The sequence below is a fragment of the Phlebotomus papatasi genome, chromosome 1 (assembly GCF_024763615.1).
Source record: "Phlebotomus papatasi isolate M1 chromosome 1, Ppap_2.1, whole genome shotgun sequence".
Classification (NCBI taxonomy): Eukaryota; Metazoa; Arthropoda; class Insecta; order Diptera; family Psychodidae; genus Phlebotomus; species Phlebotomus papatasi.
In genome coordinates, this window is record NC_077222.1 from 91,843,686 (window position 1) to 91,864,497 (window position 20,812).

The 20,812-nt window shown below is 32.8% G+C and overlaps 1 protein-coding gene across 1 annotated transcript in view; it reads right to left on the reverse strand.

The window, feature by feature from the left end:
* Positions 1-20,812, reverse strand: part of LOC129809740 (relaxin receptor 1) — a 59,173-nt gene that overhangs the window by 30,075 nt on the left and 8,286 nt on the right. Inside the window, exons 2-4 of the mRNA XM_055859784.1 lie at positions 3,385-3,504; positions 3,132-3,227; positions 2,905-3,017 (exon numbers count right to left, since the gene is read on the reverse strand). Coding sequence (XP_055715759.1) covers positions 2,905-3,017; positions 3,132-3,227; positions 3,385-3,504 — 329 coding nt within the window. The remainder of the gene's footprint in view (positions 1-2,904; positions 3,018-3,131; positions 3,228-3,384; positions 3,505-20,812) is intronic.

Here is a 20,812-nt window from a genome sequence, read left to right on the forward strand (position 1 = left end):
GGTTAAAAGGGAAGACTCTAAATATTTAATTTGGTAATTGGGTCAGGAAATTGCAGATTCACAATTGTAAGCTAAAATTTAAAATTAAATCTAACTCTTTAGTGATTACATTTAAAAAGTTCATTGACTTTAGGATCAGATTATATTTAAATTATGAAAATTGTAATAATTCAAATATGGATAACATTTGCAAAAGAAAAAATAAAATAAGAACTCAAAAAGCATATTTTAGTAGCAACTTTTTTATATAATACATTAAATATTTATTGAACAAATTCAATCAATACTGATTAAAATTTTTCACCATTTATTTTACACATTTTTTATGTCGGAGTATAATCCCAAATGGTCATAGAGGATGTAGGGAATGTTCTATAGAATCCTCAAAGATAAAATATTTAGGGACTTTTGATTTTATGTTTAGACTTAGAGAAAGGTGAGGCAGTTTTTCAGAACATTTTTGATTATAATTTTCTAAACTAGTTCCGTAATAAATAAAGTCTAGAACTCAATACAAGTCAGTTATACGGGTTTCAGATTTAAGGCTTAGCCAAATGGGTTAACTGCTCTAATTTCTTATCAATCATGATTCATGATTTTTTTTTTTGGAAAATTTAACTTAGGATTGGATTATTAAAGATAAATAACCTATTAGGCTCTCAAAAAGCAATTAAATTGTATGCTATTTAGAATTTTGAGACCTACGGGAACTGGACTAAACCTCTAGTCTGAAGACCGCTTTGCTGACACTAGTGTATACAGTGTGAAAGATCCAGTCAGTAAATGGTTAAGGGGGCCCCGAAGTACCTATAAAAGTTTGTATGCAAGGGGGCTCTACATGTTGCCCTATGTTCAATAGAAAAATGAGGTGTCCATCATTCAGGATTGCTAAGAAAGGCTCTCTATGTTGTGTCACCTATGTAGCCAGAATTTTAGTAAAGACGGGGTCAAAATGGAGAATTATTCCCAAAAAAAGAAGTCGTTTTTCGAACGCAAAGAATAAGTTAATTTTAAAATTCTGTCACTTTGGGTTGTAATTTGTGGACTTCACCTTCTTTTTGTAAAGAGAATAAAGAAGAGGAAAGCAGTAAGGTCAATTTTAGAAAGGATCAGGTACAAAAACGTTCTCATAGATCTGAATATCTATTTATTAGAGAAAATTGCATTTTAAGCTTTTGAGAATAATATCCCAAAACGATGTTCTTAGACAGACCAAAAAGTTTTTTTTATACATTATAGTTAAAAAAAAACGAATATTAACCTTTTTTTATTTTAAGGAAAAGAATCAAAAGCAACTTTAGGTTTTTTTTTGAAATTTATTTAGGGAGAATTCAACAAACTGTTTGTTTAAAATTCACCATAAATCGATTACCACATCGTTTTTTACGATTTCAAATTATTTGCAAAAACGAGAACATTTCCACAAAAACTTTTCTAAAACGTATAAAGCATTTCCAAATGGGCTTTGCTTTTCTGGATATTACGATACAGAAAAAATGTCCTTATATGTGTAACTCAGAGGCAAAATGGCACATATCCTATGCTTTAGCCATAGGATATGTGCCATTTTGCCTCTGAGCTCCACATATATGTGTTTAAAATTAAAAAAAAAAATTAAATCCAATATTTTGAAGGATTTCGTAAAGCTGAAACCTTACTAAAAGTCACCAAGAAGACTTTTCCTTGAAGAAAAAAGCGAAAAATTGATCAAAAATGGAATGGAAAATTCTCATTACGAATCTCAAAACCTTCTTCAAAGTTTCTTTCAAAAATTCAACGCTATCACTATTTTGAATATTTTGGGGCCTAATGCGGAAAGATCTAGATAAATATTCCTTACTAAAACCTCTTCCAAGACGACATTGTAGCTTCCTCTAAAAGAAAATTTGATCAAAATTTTCTTGAAAGTTCACTTAAAAGCCTATTTTGAAGATTTTAAAAATTATATTTTGCTCAACGCCTTGTCTTCCATCGATTTTTAATCTTAATTAAATGGTTTTAGGCTTTTTAGAAGGCTTATAAGATCCAAATAAAAAACGTTTCAAAACATAAAAAACGCCTTTAATTTTGAACATTAAAAGGACCCAATGGATAAAATTAACTGTCTTGTGAGCTAAAAATCTTATAAAATATTTAAGAAAGTGAGTCAGGGGGCTCTTTTGGGGTAGGGGCCCCGTTAGCATTGCCTCTGTGCTACCCCCTATATCTGCTACTGGTTACTGTGCTGAAATAGGATGCGGAAGACCCGGGCTAAACTTATAGTAATGCCCTAGACAAACTTAGGGCTTAAGATAAGAGACAGCTTGGTGAGAAATATTTAATAGACTTCTTTTGGTTAAATGGAAATGGATAATTATTAGATAATTTCGTTCTGTTTCTCTGTACAGGTTTTATTTAAAAAAAAAGTAATCATAATCCTTAATTAAAATAATCTGAAGAGTGCGGTTTTATACAAAATTCGAGATTTTTTTGAATGAGCCTCAAAGCAACGAAATTGCTCGCTATTTAGGATTTTGAAACCTACGGGAACTGAGCTAAACCTCTAGTCTGAAGACCGCTTTATAGTCATGTAGTTTAGAAATAAGAATCAGTGTTCGGTCGATGCTTTAAGGCTTCTTGTTCTCGAGTTTGAGTCTTTAGAAAAATAATTTGACTGGGTAATTCATTTTAATGATTAACTTTTACAAAGGCTTTAAACGATTCAAATCAAACCGATTTATAAATCACCACACAAAGCTCTATGAATTCGTTTTGTAAAAAACGTTTGGATTTTGGTAAGAATTTAATTAAAGAAAAGTAGTAATATTTAATAAATTTGCAATAAATAATGATTTAATAATTAAGAAAAACATCTTAATCATTACTCTTAATGAGTTAACTCAGAAACAGTTCTTCAGTTCTTACCTTATTGGATCGGATTTGTGGTACGGTAGTGAGACTGAGGTTCTTGCAGAAGAACATCAATGAATAGATACAGCCACATCTCTTGGCTTTAGCCAATCTCTCAAGTTCCCGCTCTACGACAAAATTTTCCCATTAATAATCCTCAAAATGACTTAACAAACAGGGAGAGAGTGTGATAATATTGCAAGTTGTTGGATCACAAATGAAAATTTATGAAATTTTCTTACCGCAAGTTCGGTTGTTAGTCTCAAGTACTGTTCCGTTTTTGTTGCGCACACTCTGCATTAAATTGTGAAGGACGCTGGTACTCCCATAAAACATACCTGTAATGGTCCCCCCAAAAGTGAGGGAGACAAAAGTGTGAACGAAAAAAAAAGAATGTGGTGTCAGGAGCTAATAAGGATATAAATTCTTGAGGTAAGTGGCATCCAAAAATAAAAAGAACTGGCGAAAAATTGAGGTGGATTATTTCAATTTTACCACACATGACTGGATCCTCGTCATCCTCATCCTTGCAGTCACCGTGATTGTCACAAATTGCCCTCTGGGGTACACAAACAGTTCCGTTGTCGCAGGCAAAAGATCCTCGAGGGCAGGGTCCTGGACGAAATACAAGTATCACATTAGGACAATGCCTTTTTACCCTGTAGGCAAACTAGTTAGTGCTATCGCACGTATCTTGGCTCTATAAAAATGTGATGAGATGTATAAATAAAGTGTCTTGAGAAAATTGGCTCAAATGGCTTCATGGAGGGATACAAAACAACTTATAAATGCGGACAAGAGTGACATTGGAATTGGCAAATGGACACGTTTGTACCATCAGCACAAAATAACAACCCCTAATTCGGAAGCCTTTCCGATGGCTTTTTTTTTCGCCTTTGCCACCCTTTATAGCATTTATTAACCTATTCACCCCCTTAGTCAAAATACTCTTGTTTTCACACTCGGTGCCTGCCCTATCTCTTGATGGTGCCTTTTGCCTTTGCCCAAATGATACACATTTAGACAATTTCATGGTCGTTTGAGAAGGAAGTAAAATTTCGCGGAGACACGGAATATCCAGCAGATGTGCTGGATTTCACACTTTCTTATCTCCTCTTCATAGTCCTATTCGAGGCCTTCATGCTCCATGATCACACAATTCTTGGGCGGAATAATCGACCAGAGGGATTTAGACTTTGAGCTTGTATAGGACTCTTAACATGAATGTCGCATGAAATATTGAACAACGAAGATTCTCATTCATAAGGCGTAAATTGGGAGGAATTTTTACGACTTTCAACCGCTAATGAGATGTATTTCCAAGTTCAAGCAAGTTCAAGTTTATTTCACAAAGTTATGCGTAGACTTGTGAACTAAAATTAGCTCCTACATTTTACAAGATGAAAAGGAAGTAGAACATTCGAAGAAGTTGCGGAAATACGCCCAATCTGCAAATTTTAGCAAACCTCATCAAAAATTTATAGATTAAGTTGAAACACGAAGTCAACAAAGCATAAGGATCAGGAAGATTTTGTTAACAAAGCTCTGTCTTCATATCTCTCATTCTATCCATCAACATAAAATAGTTTAAAGCGTTCTAAGCAAAGACTTTGGAGATTTTGGAAAAAAAGATTAATTGTCATCAAATGTTCGGAATAAGTTGTTAATTTTCTTTTCTAAATAATATTTAACCTGGTATTACCAAACGTTCCCCAACTTCAATTAAAATTTTGTTATTTGGAAATTAATAGTTTGGAGTGGAATAATCCAGAAACAATAAATAAAAAAAATCGCAAGTCCAAAAGTTATAAAATTATTTTTCAAAATAGAAAAATTGAGAAAATTATGATTTCTTTGGTCCCTCGTTTAAATCTGAACTTTTCGTTTTATTCAAAAAGCGTAAATTTTTACAAAATCTCAATTCAAAGTATACCTAACTTAAAAAAAAACTTCCTTATATCACAAAATTCTAATTCTTAATCAAAATAGGAAATTTACCTGTTTTATGTAATTAATCATTATTTTTTTTTAATTCAAAATATATTTTTCCAATTAAAGTAAAGTGTCCTCGAGTCGGCCGGTTCCTCGACTCGACCGGTGGTCAATATTTGAATGTTTGATGGCTTTGATTGTGAATTTCTATAAAATTGTCACTGGTCCGTAATCATTTATGGAATAATTGAGCTATTAATGTTAGATCATACGCCAAATATTAGTGTAAATATAATTAAATTGAATAAATAACTTTACCGGTCGACTTGAGGGCACTTTACCTTAAGACGTTTTCTACGGTTCGGTCACTCTTTAGTACCCGAGACCCGTGTTTCAATTTTAATCTTTTAATATAAGTCTTCTTAATTAGTTATATTGTTTCAGAACTGAACTGACACATTTTACTGTTCGAACTCAAAGTGAAAGTTTTTTTTCCTACTTGTGAGGTAATATGGCTAGAGGTCAAACGGTAAGAGATATCGACTTCTGTTCTTCGACGACCCCCCCCCCCGGCCTGAAGTGAACATTATCTGGGACAGTGGTTTTTCCTTTTCTCCGCACCCTCATCATTCCACTCCAAAATCATGTTTTTTTGGTTTTTTTCGAAAACAGCTTCTAGATTTTTTTTTCATTTTTGAATATGTTTTGGGGGTAGTCAAAATGAATATTTCGACCCTAGATACCTGATTTCGGAAAATATTTGAATATCAAATTCTCGAGGGAATTTTTGGAGGCTTTATTTTTCAGCCGATTTGCTTTAGTTTAGATTTTTTTCGGAAGGCCTTGAAATTTACAATCCGACTGCATCGAACTTAACTGGCCATGAATCGGTAAAGTATCCGTTGATGATATACCTTTCTCTAATTTATTTTTTTATTTGTCTGTATGCTTATTACTCATGGTAAAATATTCTAAAATGTGTTTTTCTTAAGCATTTTTTTTCTTTTGGATTTTTTTTTTTATTTATGCATCAATTTAATGAGTCGTAAACCGGTATGTACCCTAAAAGCATGAGAAACGTTAAAAAAACGAAGAGCTCTTTCCCATGAGGTCGAGAAATCCACAAAGTTTGAACTCTTTTCTCTTTGCCATCTCCTTTTAATTTCTAAATAAAAGAAAATAGTTTTAAAAAATGTCTTTTATTACAAAACCGTTAAAATAGAAAAAAAATTTAAAACCAAAATTTTTACTTTTTAGATAGATTAAAGCTTAATTGCATAATCTTATTTTTTCTTTTTAATAAAAATGTTTTATACTAATTATTTTTTTATAAAAATGAATGAAAAACTAATTGAATTAAATTTTAAAATAAATATTTTTATCAGTAAAGCAACTTATAGAACAATTTTACTAACAGTTTCTAAGAATCGGTACTTAACGATTATAGGACGTAGTATTTTATAATGAAAATATACATTATTCTTGTTTTTTGAAGAACTATTTAATTATTTCTCCACCAGTGAAAATTAAAATTTCAAAAATTGGTATCAATAAAATTTTGCAAATTTTCTTTAGTGGCGATTCTTATAAGAAAATTTTTAAAATAAATTTCTTTTGTTTTAGGATTAAGCTAAAATGTTGCAAGGTAAAAATTTATATCATAAAACTACATGAAACATATAGATATGACAATGAGCTATATTTCATTTAGTTTGTTTTTTTTTTATCTAAAATATATTTTAAAAAAATCGCGGTTCAGCGTTAACCACCATTTTAACTAATCTGAGGAGAAAAATGGTGAATAATGTTCTTCACAGATTGTATAAGCCAAGGGGTAACTCATATTGAGAAACCCTCGTCAATTGTCCGAGAAACGCTTCGCGAAACCCGAGAAATCCACTTTTTGCGTCGCGAAACCCGAGAAACCCAATTTCTGCATCGCGAAACCCGAGAAACCCAAAAATTGCATCGCAAAACCCGAGAAACCCACATTTTGCATCGCGAAACCCGAGAAACCCAAAAATTGCATCGCGAAACCCGAGAAACTCAATTTCTGCATCGCGAAACCCGAGAAATCAGAAACCCTTGTCAGAAAAAATGGGAGTGTTACCCCTTGGTATAAGCCGAAACATACCCAAAATGTGATCAAATTGTTTTCATTACTTTGACTATTTAAGATACAACAAGTAATTTTTAATACTTTTTGGACACTTCAAGTTTAAAAATGTAATTAATTTCTAACCTGAAAAACATTAAATTTTGGTTACTCTTAAATGAAATGCAAAAGAGTTTTCGAAAATTAACAAAAATAAGCTTTAATATATTATTTTTACATAATTTTTTAATTAACGAAATTAATCATTACAGACAAAATATACTTTTAAAATCCTTTGATAGTCAAGATATTTTTTTTGTTTTATGGTAAGGCACAACTTAATTTCACATTTCAAAATTATTGCATCTCAGCTTAAATTTAATTAAAGGACCTATAGTGTTTAAATTAAATTTAAATATGAATTGAAGTACAAGTCTTGCCCCAATCTCCCCTATCTGAGTTCTATCTGGTGTTTTCACTGTGTGATTTCATGTTGTACGATGGATGAAGTTAACAGCTTACAACACAAAACCAGACTAAACAGCACCCCATATTGACCGTGAAATGGCAGAAAAAGTTACCATATCGTGAAGATTAGGGCTAAAATGCAAAAAAAAGAACGATAAACCAGGCCTAAGGAAGATTATGCAGAGGCACAATGTGAATCCCTGACAATCTCCCATAAATGGCTGTGCTAAAAAACAGAGGATCTAATATTAGGCTTAGCGAATAAAAAAAATCCAGCACTTTTTTCCATCCACAGTGGACACAATAAACAGAGAAAAGAGCAAATGAAAATAAATCTGAAATGGTTCAGAGTTGGAATATCAATTGCTGGACACGTGGGAAATATCTGCAGAGGACTTTATTGATTGTATGAAATATCGTTCACGATAGACAAGCATATTTTTTTTTCTGCTCATAAAGCATGTTTCCCCTTGAATGTTGGGTGAAAGAAGTTTACCAACACAAGTTGCGGATCCGATGGTAAAATTTGCGGGTAAAATCTCAAGAGAATTAATTAAAGTTGCTCAATCTTGAGTCATATACCAAAATCTCATACTCATCGCCAAAGACCTTCCTCACCAAAGCTCTCATCGCGTGTGGACAAGAGTGCAATTACTTGTAGATAAGGATTAGAGTGAGAATAATTGCCAATTGCCCTAATCACGGATGATGATTTGAGCTTTTAGGTTTATTGTATATTAGCACATTTACCCTCTAAATTTAATGGTTTTTATGTTGAAAATCACTGATTTTTGAACAGAGAAAATAACACTTGCTACTTTAAGCTTACTGGACTTATCAAAATTTTACAAAATTATAGGACTTTGACCTTTTCAGCGAAGGTAATTTTCAAGGAGTAAATACACGGATTTCAGACCAAGCATTTATAGTTTATATGGCTTAACTTCTTTAATTTTTTATCAGATATATTTTTTCGAAAATTTTGAGTTATGATTGGATAAGGGTAAAAGATATAATAAGATTTTTAAGAACGAATAAAATTTCTTATTATTTAGGATTTCTAGACCGTAAGCTAAACTTATAGTTTAAGACCTGTATAAACACGGATGGCAAACATGTTTAATTTTTCTGCATCTTTAGGAATTGTACCCAAAAGAAAATACAGATAATTTGGAAAAGAGATTATTTAGAATTATTTAGAACCGATAAAAATCAAATTCTTGTGAATAATTACAAGCTATAAGGATATCAAAATCTAAGGATATTTTTTGCAGGAGTCCAATTAATTCCTGAGCTATGATATTTTTGATTAAAAAAAATTTAAAATTTATTTGATTAAAAAATGTAGTTTCGATCAATTGCTATTATCCTTTTTCATAATCTTAATAAACAACATGGAAATGGTACACTTGTACAGTACACCCCTTTGTACGTAATCATAATCCTATACGTAACTGTTATCCTGGGCCCTGGGATGACAGATTTTCCACTCCTAAGAGCTTATGGAGCTTTACGAAGCTCCATACTCTCATTTTCACAATGTAACCAAGCCTGATTCCTTCCTCCACGAATACCCCGTTGCCGTTTTCTTCAAGAGATGGGAAAATACTCAAGAAAATCAAATCATAACCGTTATAACTTTAATGGAAGAACTGTCTTCTACAAAAAAAAACTTAATCCATATGAAATACATAATATTTTTTAAAATTCAAAAGATGATGATAAAAAATTGATAATATTTTTAAGATATTTGCTAAAAATTTCCAACATTTTAATCGACCTTAATTTTTTTTTATTATTTTTGCTTAAAAAGAATTAGTTGAATTTTATTAATTGTATTTTTTTGAATAAAATAATATTGAATTTGACTATGCCTTAAAATTCTTTAGTCGTTTCGGAAAGTAGTAGACTTTTTTGACTCATGGGGTGGTTTCTGGTTTGTGATGTGGCCTTCTTTTTGAATCATTTTTGGTATATATTAATTGTTAACCAAATTAGTGTAATTTTCTAGAAAATTTAGAGGGGTTTAAAAGACCTTGAAACATTTATAAATAAAATTGGAAATAGGTCTTGTTTATTGAGATTTTTATTTAAAATTTTTAAATAAGTTTTCCTTGGATGAAATACAAAACGTTTTCCATATAAGACCAAAAGTAGGGTGGGTACAAAAAAAAAACGAAACGTTTTCCTATTTTGCCCTTTCAAAGCTTGGTAAAGTGTTAATCGAAACTCTGTCGAAAAGTAAAAAATGGATGCTGAAAAGTAATCAGTAGTTAGATGATCATTGTTGTCAAATCAAAGTTTTGTTATCACCAAAAATACCCTATTTTGTAATAAAAATAACATTATTAAATTTGGTCACTGGCCAGTATTTGATTTTTAAAGGTAATCAATCAGCTATAGTGTAGATAAACTTTACTTTTCTTATGAAGAACGGTTAATAATGCAATTGTGAATCATTGGATTCAAAGAAATAAGTTTAAGAATATTTTCAATTATTTTTAGAAGTTTGGTTGGTCCTACCTTTCGTTGGAGATGGATCTAGACGGCCTAGACCCATTTTGTAGGTATTGGTATGTGATTTAACCCTTTAAGGACGATTGGGTCACCGGTGACCCAAAAATGAAACTTTTCCTACGGCTTTCTAATGCTGTATTTTGTTTTAAAAAGTTAGAAAAAATGATTTTTTCTGACCCCCGATTTTTGACCTTCTCGTCCTTAAAGGGTTAAAAATTATCGAGACCAACGCCAAAAATGACTGTTAGTCCTTGGAAAATTAACCATATCCTTCTGAAAATTCACAATTATGATATTTTATTTCCCGAAAACGGGAAAATGATGAGCTAGGTATATGGTGTATTATAAAACAATGTTTCTCAAGTCCTCCTTTAGAATTACTTGACACGCACAATATAAGGTTAAAAATTAAAGAATGAATTTTGTAAAATAGTTCAATAAATTTCTAAGCCATATGCTTCATGCCCTTGTACTTTTGATGCACAATTTTGGCTGTTGGTCTCGGAATAAATGTTATTACTTTTACAAATACCTTCGATGGTTATAGGTTTTATCCATGGCAAAAGGTTGGATCGTTTTGCCCATTGTCCTTTTAAATTAAAATTGATCGAATTTTTTCACATTTTTTGTCAGCTTGGTTGAAAATTTTATAAGATTTAAGTAAAAGTATTTGATAATAAAAATGTGGTTAATTTTGCATGAAAGAAACTGAGTTAAAGTTCGGTATTAGTGATGTAATTAATAATGTGAGTAAAAGAGGATAAAATTTGGAATTCCGTAGAAGAAACAGGGCACCACCGCACATGGGGGTAGCACCGAACACTGTTTCTTATTTCTAAACTACGTGGACTATAACGACCGTTTCTTCAGTGAACAAGCATCCCTATAGTATCTAGAAAGTTATACAGATCTCGTTCACTGAAGCCTAATACCTAATTTTAAAAAAATCGTAGTGTTCGATGCTGCCCTGTGTTCGGTGTTGCCCCAGTTTTCCCTATATCGCTTTATTTCGGACAAACTAGTATAAAAATTTGGACTTTGATAAACTAGCAACAGTTTAGTATACGAATCTAAAGAAAACTTTAAATATTAAATTAATTGATTTTTTTAAATTACAAGAGAGTTGTCTGAACTCTTAAATGATTTGTGCAGAATTCTGCGTCGTCCTGTATTCGGAATATTACTCATAACGCTTTCTTATACTCAAAAAAATCTTTAAAAGACTTAGCCTTTATATTTAATAATGATTTTTTTTTGATTTTCCGGTATTTTTATAAAAATTTTAAATTCGCAGATGCTAAATTAGTTGCTATTTATAAAAATTTCTTACTTATTTTGATAATATATTTTTTCCAATCTTAAGTGTTTTAAAATTATTTTCCAATGTATTTTACTTGTTTTCCTTCAATGATTCTTGCTAAATTTTATCTAGGAATCCTGAAGTGTTCTACTCTTTCAACAAAAATCAAGGGTGACAACAAGAAAACCACCGCTTCTACCCTTGCGTGGGTGAAAGTTGCTTCTGTTGTGAGAACATAAGTTTTTATAATTCCATCTGTGTTCCACGTATCGTATATAATTGGTCACCGGGTATCCTTGGCCTTAAAGTGTCGAGGGTGTCGAGACATGGAGGAGGATGTGTCTCAAAGTGCTTGAGAGACAAATTGAATTCTTTTGGCTTAAATGTTTTTCCGTGTTACAAATACTCAGACGTGTGAAAAATGCCAAGAGACATCTCCCTAAACAATATTACTGATTTAAATATTTTCCCATTGAAATTGAAATCGGATGTATCCTTTCGCCTACAGAGGATATCCATATCGTCTGGAGGGTCTGGAGCTATGATGCTCCCTGCAAATGTATCATGGGATGAATGGTGAAGGCAGGAAAAATGAAATTTTTACTTTCATGGAGAAATGGCATCATAGAGCTATAGAATATGAATGTGTGTACAGAAAGGGGCTTGATGGTGTTTATAGGATGTGGGAAAAAGTGGAAATCTCATCACGAAGATGCCTTATAGCTCCATTTCGCAGCTATATGTTGGAGTCTATATGCAATATTTGTGCCTTTAGACAAAATGCTCGTTTGCTTCACTACATCATTTCCGCATATCATATGTTAGGAAGCTTTTGCCATTTTTCTGTTTTTCTCAGCTTTTTTTTCTCATACAGGGGTGACGATATGATTCTCTGCAAATTATAGCCTTCTGTCGTGCACTGATCCACCTCATTCTACCGTGGACAAATTGTAATGATTCCACGCCATATGCATAATTCACAGGGAATCCAACACAGAGTCTCATATAAAGATCTTCCCATGGGTGAAGGGGTGAAAATTTATTCAGAAAACTCTGGGACGAGAAAAAAAGAAATCTACAAAGAATAAGAAGTTGAAGAAAGTAATGAAAAATTTTCCCATGGAATAAACTTTAAAGTAGAAGGTTAAACTCAGAGATTTATGATAGAATTTGGTATTTTTAGGAGTTAACACGTGTTGGACGAAATAAACCCATCAAGTTTATTTAATATTATGGTGATTATTTATTTTATTACACTCATTCCTAAAGCACCCCAACCCATATTACATAAATTTCATTCAAGGTAGAGAGTAAGCAAAATAGGATTATGTAATTGTAAAGGATTAATACTCGATAATGAGCCTTTTTAAATAAATTTATAATTTTGAATTTACGTCATAAGAATTAACTGTGTTTCAATTGTTTTTATGCAGATAATGTTTAGCACGTTTAGGGGTTCAATTAAATCAACAAGAACCATATTTACAATTTGAGCGTTCTACAAAGCTATTTACCATTTCACAAACTGATTAAAGATTCACAACTAATTTAATCGTATACCAAAATTGCGTGGGGTTTCAATTGCATCACATTATTTATCTTTTTATAACCGTTTTAGACTTATCCTGGATATATTCCATTTCCAATATTATTTGTACTTCATTGATCAAATATTTAAGTAAAATTGTATTTTTTATGACAAGGGCGCCTTCGAAGTAAGACCTCACATCCTCTACAAAACCTAGATACGCCAGTATATCCAGTACTGCAAGACCTTTCAAATTAAATTGTGTCTATATTCCAGTATATTGAGAAATAAACATCCTAAAACTGTCCAGTCCAGACCTTCATTTTGAAAAACAGATACAAGATAATTTTCTAAAAGTATTATAAAATGAAAAAGACTTAGGGTTGTGGCATTATTTATGACCTGTCCATGCTTTTATCTTATTCGAAGAAGTCTTATATTTAAACATAAAATATTTTCGAAAGAGCACAAAATTTTGCTATGTTAGAAGAACCGGTGCTGGATAAAATCTTGATAGCCAAAATCCCGAAAAACCCAAATTAAGAAGGCACAAAATCCCAATTGGGTCGTCCCGAAAGCTAAAATTCTGAATGGGACAAAAGCCCGAAAAGCCAAAATCTCGAACGACTAAAAATCCGAAAGCCAAAATCCCGAAAAGCCAAAATCCTAAACTAAACGCCAAAACCTCGAAGAGATAAAATTTCGATTGGGTCGAAATCCCGAAAGTCAACATCCCGAATGGGTCATAATCCTGAATGGGTCAAAATCCCGAAAATTCAAAACCCCGAAAAGATCAAATCTCTAAAGCAAAAAAAATTGGAATGTCAAAATTCCGAAAACCAAAATCCCGAATGATCAAATCTTGCAAAGAACGAAATAATACGGAATAGAATGTGTAGAATAATTTCCTGAAACACAAGAAATTTCTCTTTACCTTCAGCAAAGGCGGGTGCGATAGTCTTAACAGTATTAACTCCTACCTATGTCTAGCTATGAAATTTTTAAGAATTCGGGAGCTTGGCTTTCGGGATTTTCACATTCGAAATTTTTGTGTTCTGGATTACAGTTTTTTAAGATTTTGGTTTTTCGATATTTTGAAGCATTCGGGATTTTGGATAAATGTAATTTTGGCATCCAAGATTTTGGCGTTCGAGATTATGACTTTATCGGGATTTTGGCTATCGGAGTTTTGACCGGGACCCGATAGAACATAAAATATTCTTAATTTTGTAGTCCTTCGAAATCATTTTGTGCAAAGCAACGCGTATTTGGATGTCTAGAAGAATGTCCTCGGAGGGAAACACGATAGAATAATTAAAGGTTCTATTAATTATGTGACAGTCGAGATATGGTGGAGTTCCTTGAACACCCCAAGTCGCTATCAATAACCGAAAAGTAAGGGCGAAGTTTTTTTGTCGAAAGTCCAACAAAAATTTGACGCTAAACTCTGGATCAGTTATATTAAAAGAAAAGCTGGTATTTGTTTTATTTGAATAAGCGCCAAAATTTTAAAGTAATATCATATTTAACCCCTTTGTATCTATTACATTATACATCATGCGAATTATGCATTTTTGGGCTATTTACTTCTGTGCTATTGATATTTGTACTACTGTCGGGAAAAAATTCTTACTCGTTCTAGTAGTATACAAATACACTTTGTTGTTTTTTTTTATTTCACAGATAGTTGTGCAAATATTTTGGATCAAGTTGCGCACGGAAATTTCGACATGGTGTCGCTTTTGATAATATTTTCCTGCAATATATTTTTCGATTCGAACTCTTTGAGGCAAATTCTTTTCTTATACAGTTACACTATAAATAAATGATAATAATTGTAGGGGAGACTGGGGCGAAAAGTCACAAAACGGATCTTTTATGTTTTTACAAGCTACCTTAGCGCCCCAGAAATTTTTAATTAGTGCAGTTTTATAGGAAATTTACTGCTCTACAACTTTGTGAAAGTCATTTTCCTCTATTTTGTAAGGAAATACATTTATCGAGCTAATTTCTAAAAGGTTATTTTGTGACCATTCTCAAAAGTGCTGGGGAAAATAGTACCAGGTACGGGATATTATCACATTTTGATTTGCTTTATTACGGGCTTTCGTAAATTTGAAAAAAGCTAGGTGGACATATTTTTATAGGAAATTTATTCCTCTACACCTTTTTAAAACGCAGTTTTCTCTATCTGAACGAGAAAATCGTTTTTAAAGTTATTTTAGAAAAAAAAACACACACACAAGTGCTGCTAATCGTTTGACCAATGCAAACAAAAAGCGGCGAGACATGGAAATTACGTTTCTTCTCGCCGTGAGATATCAGAAATTGCTTCGGTCTTTGTTACTTTTTGCTCCATACCTTTTGTTACTTTTTACCCCGGGGGGTCATTTTTAATAAAAGGATTTCTGGGGAAAAGAATCTTTGTAAAATTCTAAAATAGATAGTGGTTTCGTATTCAAAGAATCCAAATCATTTAGGAAATATTTATCAGTGCATCAATTTTGGAAAATAAGTAGGTCAAAATTGATATCTGCTGTAAGGAAAACATTTTAGAAATAGGACTAAAAATTTCAATATTTTTTATTTTCTGAATTCCTTGTTTGAATTCTAAGAAACTTACGACTTTGAAGAAGGTTTATGGATGGAGGCCATCTATGGAAAAAAATTTAAGTCGCCATCACTTATCTTGAGAATTTTCAATTTGTAACTTTTTGCCCCAGTCTCCTCTAATGATTTTATATAAAGAATTTAAATTAAGTTACCATTAAGAAGCGTGTTATATTGTACCCCAGTTCTTTATTGATTAAAACTCATATTTCAACTAATCCCAGTTTTTTCTAAATTTTCGTAGAATAGTTCGAATTGAGCTTTTAAAAAATGAATAAGAGAACATTCTATATCAATTCAAATCAAATTCACCCACGAAGAATCCATTCAAGTTTGTAGAAATTCCTCTGTCTTACTCAAAGATCTAGTGAAAGTGTTATCACCAACGATTTTCATGATACATCACCAAAATAAATTGTTGGGAGGATACTGATGATACATAAGATGGGCATCCCTCGGCATTGCAGGATGTCCGATATGAATCCTTCTTCGTCTATTTAATAAACCTTACAGACTTGGGAATTTTTATGTTCATTCGGGCCTTCCTCATCCCAATTGTCTTGGTACAGCGGAGAATGCTGATTCATTGGGTGGAGGTCGACCAAGTTCATGTCACATCTTCAATCTATCCAAAAAGTGTGACGAATGAATAGAAAATGCTGGTGTTTGATGGTTTTGGTTAAAGTTTCCGGTTTCCGTGGAAAACACACATCCAAGATCGTTGAATGGCGATTTAAGGGGATTTTTCTTCCTCTCTTCCATCACACTCCCTCGCAAACACCACAGAAAATCCATCGGATTGAGAGAGTATCGGTAGCCAAGAAAATAACAACATTTTTGCTGAAAGCTTCTGGTGTGGATATTTGAGGAAAGCATCAATGATGTTAAAATCATCAGCAGTTTTTGCTTCCTCAGGCAATTTCAATGCGAGAGAGAGAGTTTGATGGGCGCCTGCCAATTTATCATTTTTCCACGTAACTCCTCTCAAGAACTTCATTCAGCCATGAAGATTCCTCCTTCCTTCTTTTTTTACACTCTTCTACCGTGAAAAATTTATTGAGTCTCAGGATTCAGTAAATGATTTCTGAGCAAAAGAAAAAGTCTATTTGGAGAGTGATTTACAATGATGTGCAGCATTTTATTGAATTAAGGTATCTATCTACTTTCTTATTTTGCCTTCCGGCCAACTTTTATGGGAACTTTTCCTCTTTTAGAACACGTGGTTTTTCGGAAAAATTAGACATAGGGATGATGTTTGATGAATGTGCATCACTTATCTCTGAAATGTTTAAGAGCTTTGGTTGAATAATCGATCATAAGTCCTAAAAGATGTTCTTTTTGCGGGGAAATTATTCATACTTTTATTATCTTATTTTTATGTGGGATCGTTAAACAAAATCTCGGTTAAAGAGTTGGAGAAGAAATAGATAAAATTTTCAGAATTAATCCTTTTAAGGTAATGAGGATAAGTATAATTTTATTTTCTTTTTATTTCCTCAGAATATTTTTTTTACAACTTTTTGTCAATCTGGCTTTAAAAATCTTTGGTAGAGTGAAAAGAGATTTTGGAGTTTTGTTTTTGTAGAAAATTTGGATATGAATGCAAATACTTTATTAAAAGCGTAATTAATGGCGTTTAGTTACCGTTCAAGATACCGAAGATGGGAAACTATCAAATAACAAGTAAATTATCAATAGGGAAGACTGGGGCAAAAAGTCACAAAACGGATATTTTATTTTTTTACAAGCTACTCGAGCGCCCCAGAAATTTCTAAGTAGCGCAGTTTTATAGGACATTTACCGCTCTACAACTTTGTGAAAGTCATTTTTCTCTATTTTGAAAGGAAATACGTTTATCGAGCTGTTTTCTAAAAGGTAATTTTGTCACCATTCTCAAAAATGTTGGAGCAAATAGTACCAGGCATGGGGTATTTTCACATTTTGATTCGCTTCATTACGGGCTTTCGTAAATTTGAAAAAATTACCTAGAGGACATATTTTCATATAAAATTTATTTATCTACACCCTTTTAAAATACCGTTTTCTCTATCTGAAGGAGAAAAACGCTTTTCAAGCTATTTTAGAAAAAAACACACAAAAGACTACAAATCGTTTGATCGATGGAAAAATTTTAAATCGCTATCTTTTTTATCTTGGACGATATGGAATTTTGAATTTTTCGATTAGTGACTGCCCTAGTCTCCCCTACTCAAAGATTTTAGGATTTGTTTATTCGAATGAGATTGACTTTGAAACTTAGTATCCCTTAGCGGATCAATTAGAAAAATTAGGCAGCCATGGCACCCAAAATCCGGAAAGCCAAAATCCTGAAAGCCAAAATCCCGAACGCCAAAATCCCAAAAGCCAAAATTCCGAATGTTCAAAATCGTGAAAGGGATAAAATTATATGGAGGAAAATGTTCAGAATAATTTCCCAAGACACAGAAGATTTCCCTTTGCCTTGGGAGTAGCTATCACACTTTTAAGAATTCGGGATTTTGGCCTATTCGGGATTTTGGTTTTCAGGATTTTGGCGTTCGGGATTTTGGCTTTCGGGATTTTGGCTTTCGGAATTTTGACCGGGACCCGTTTAACCCTTTAACGACGAGACACTTTTTACGGACTGAAAATCAACAATAAAAATTAAACTGAGAAATATAATCAATGATACGTCTTACATCTAACCTTGGAAACTCCAAGAGAGTCTGATTCGGTGTATTTTGTGCTTCTATGAACGATAGGGACAAATATAACCCAAAAATTTAAGTAATTTTTCTGACAATACCAATGAATGATAATTTTCTCTGTAATGAAAAATGTTACGTATGAGTATTGTAGTTTTTATTGCCAAAAGGGTTATCCTTAAAAAAAAATAGAAGTATAAAAAATAAATAAAATCAATTATGAATTTGAGAATTTAAAAATTCGCCATTTTTCAGCTTATAAATTTACTATAAAGCAAATAGCTGGAGACTTGCAAAAAATATCCTAGATTTCTTCAACCTTCTACTTTACAATTATGTACAGACATAAGAAAAAAAATAACTTTAGGTAGTCAGGAAAAATTATTTTCTTTATGGGACACCGGTGTTCCAATCGTCCTTAAAGGGTTAATGATACCCTTGACTAAATCTGCCTTGGTCTCCCTTACTGCTTCTCTTACTAGAATAAAATACGAAATCCACTTAAATCTATTTACTGTTGAGAAGCGAATCTCACCTCTATGCTTAGAAGAGAAGGAAGTGTCTCGGGTTAAGGAGAAATGGTGTGTTGTACGAGATAATTGGTAAAATGCCCAGGGTTAAAATCTCTGATTACCACCAGGTAATCGTTCAGTTGAATAGGCAGATCTATCATGCTCGTGAATTAAACTTCATCACCTTTATCCATAATCTATATTTTTTCAACCTTTCCTTGGAGCTCTTCCTCCTGGAAGAAGGACCAATTAAAAGAGATAGAAATTCATGGGATGTCTGGGGTCAACCAACTAAGAACAATTGAGGCAGCAAGAGTCAGAAGATTTATCGACTTCGTGATTGGAGTGGAGTCTTTTTGTGGTTCCACTATTGATGGCTCTGTTTGCTTCCCCAAAAACCTCCCATCTTCATCTATTTCTTGGGGTGTGGACTTTTTGTCTAAATTTTTTATCATTGCACCCTTTATTCCTTCCAACCTCGGCGTGTGGTGAACATATTGGATAATTTGGTCAACAGGAAAATCCACTTTCAACCCCTCCTCCCCCCTAAATGATTACTCTAACAGAAAAATAATTTGATGGAATGGGCGGAGGAAGAGTTTTTAGGAGCTTCGACCTCTTTTCCATGAAGATTAATTTTAATTCTATTGAGGAAAATATCACGGTGGAAACTAATTTCAATTCATTTGGTAATTTTCACGCAAAATCGCTACTTCTTTTTATGCGATAAAAGCTCTGTCAGCACTTGAGGGACTTTTTTTCTTACACCACATTATCAAGAAATTATCAGATGAGCTCCTCAAAGAGGGAAAAGTTGAACATCGTACAAATTTCCTTTGTTACTTTCATGGGGTTTCTCTTTCGCACAAATTGCTACATAAATAATTTTCCTTATCAAAATTTTATGTGTGTCCCACAGCATATTGCGAAAAATGTAAGGGGTTTGCAAGTTATAAAAATTTATGTATCTTGTGAAAGTTTCTGTCTGTATTCTTTGCTGTATGTGAATTATTGGTGGTTCTACTAATAATTTTACTCATTTTTTTTATTAAAAAAAGTTAATATTTCATTTGCATTTGTTGAAACAATGAGACTTGAAATATTAAGGACATCTGAAGGAATTTGTTGCAAGAAATGAAGAGATATCAAGCGAGTAAAATTCAATTGTTTGAGCTAATAAATCGAGCAGAAGAATATAAATTGACTTCATGTGTACCTGCAAAGATAATTTCTTGCCTCGCAAAAAAATATATCCATTGTGGTGGAAGTGAAATATGAGTGTCTAGCCCGTCTAGCTCTTCCTCCCCCGCGATAAATGGCCCGTTAAAAATAGCATCAACAATGTGTGTCATTTCCGCGGAAACATTGCAATTAATTGTCAATTAAGACGCTCTTCAGCATCTCGAGTGTGATTCCGTCAGAAAAAAAGGCGCGAATTCTAACCAATTGTTTGCTGAATGATGGCGCGAATTTATCGTGCGTAAAGTTATGGAATAAAAATGCGTAGCCCAGAAAGGACGCCCCCCCCCCCAACCTTTGGCCGGAAGGAATCAAAATGCCATCGTTTGGGTACATCCCAGAAAAATCCACCCTCGAGTCAATGAAATGCCTGATACTGGTGTAAACATAATTGAATGACATCGTGTCGCTCTGCGTGTGGTTGACACAAGATACCCCAGCACTGGGATGGGGGTTGTTTTGGTGAGGGAAATTTGAAGGAAAAAAGTCACAGTTTTCCCTTGTTTTCTACACATACTCATCCTCCCTTCACGGGGAAACTCTCTGCGGTATCTCATGGTGAAATGGAGACAAGAGGCAGAGCTGGAAAAGTTACGAAAGTTTCGGGTGGAAAATTCAGTAAGGCATCTGTATGGTGCTAAAAATAGTAATTTTATTATTTTTAGACATTTCCCACATTTCTGTTATTATTTTGCGGTTTTTGGGATGTCAGAGATGGTGCCTTTCAAGAGAAACAAAAACTTTTACCAATATTTTCTTATTTGAAGGAAACATTATATTCGATTGCGAGGAGGTTATGTTGCACTTTAACCTAATATTTTCTTGTCCCTTCCTACCATTTATCCTTCTTAAGTCTCGAGACTAAGCCTAATTTGACCAAAATCTTGTCAAATAAAATTAATAAATGACCTACATAACATAATTTAATTTAATAAATAAATAATTGTTCGATAAGTACACGTCAGCTAAAATCTAACCTCAAAGAGGGAAGCTGCAGAATTTTTCCAAAAAATGAGGTCAGAATTAAATACTTAAAAA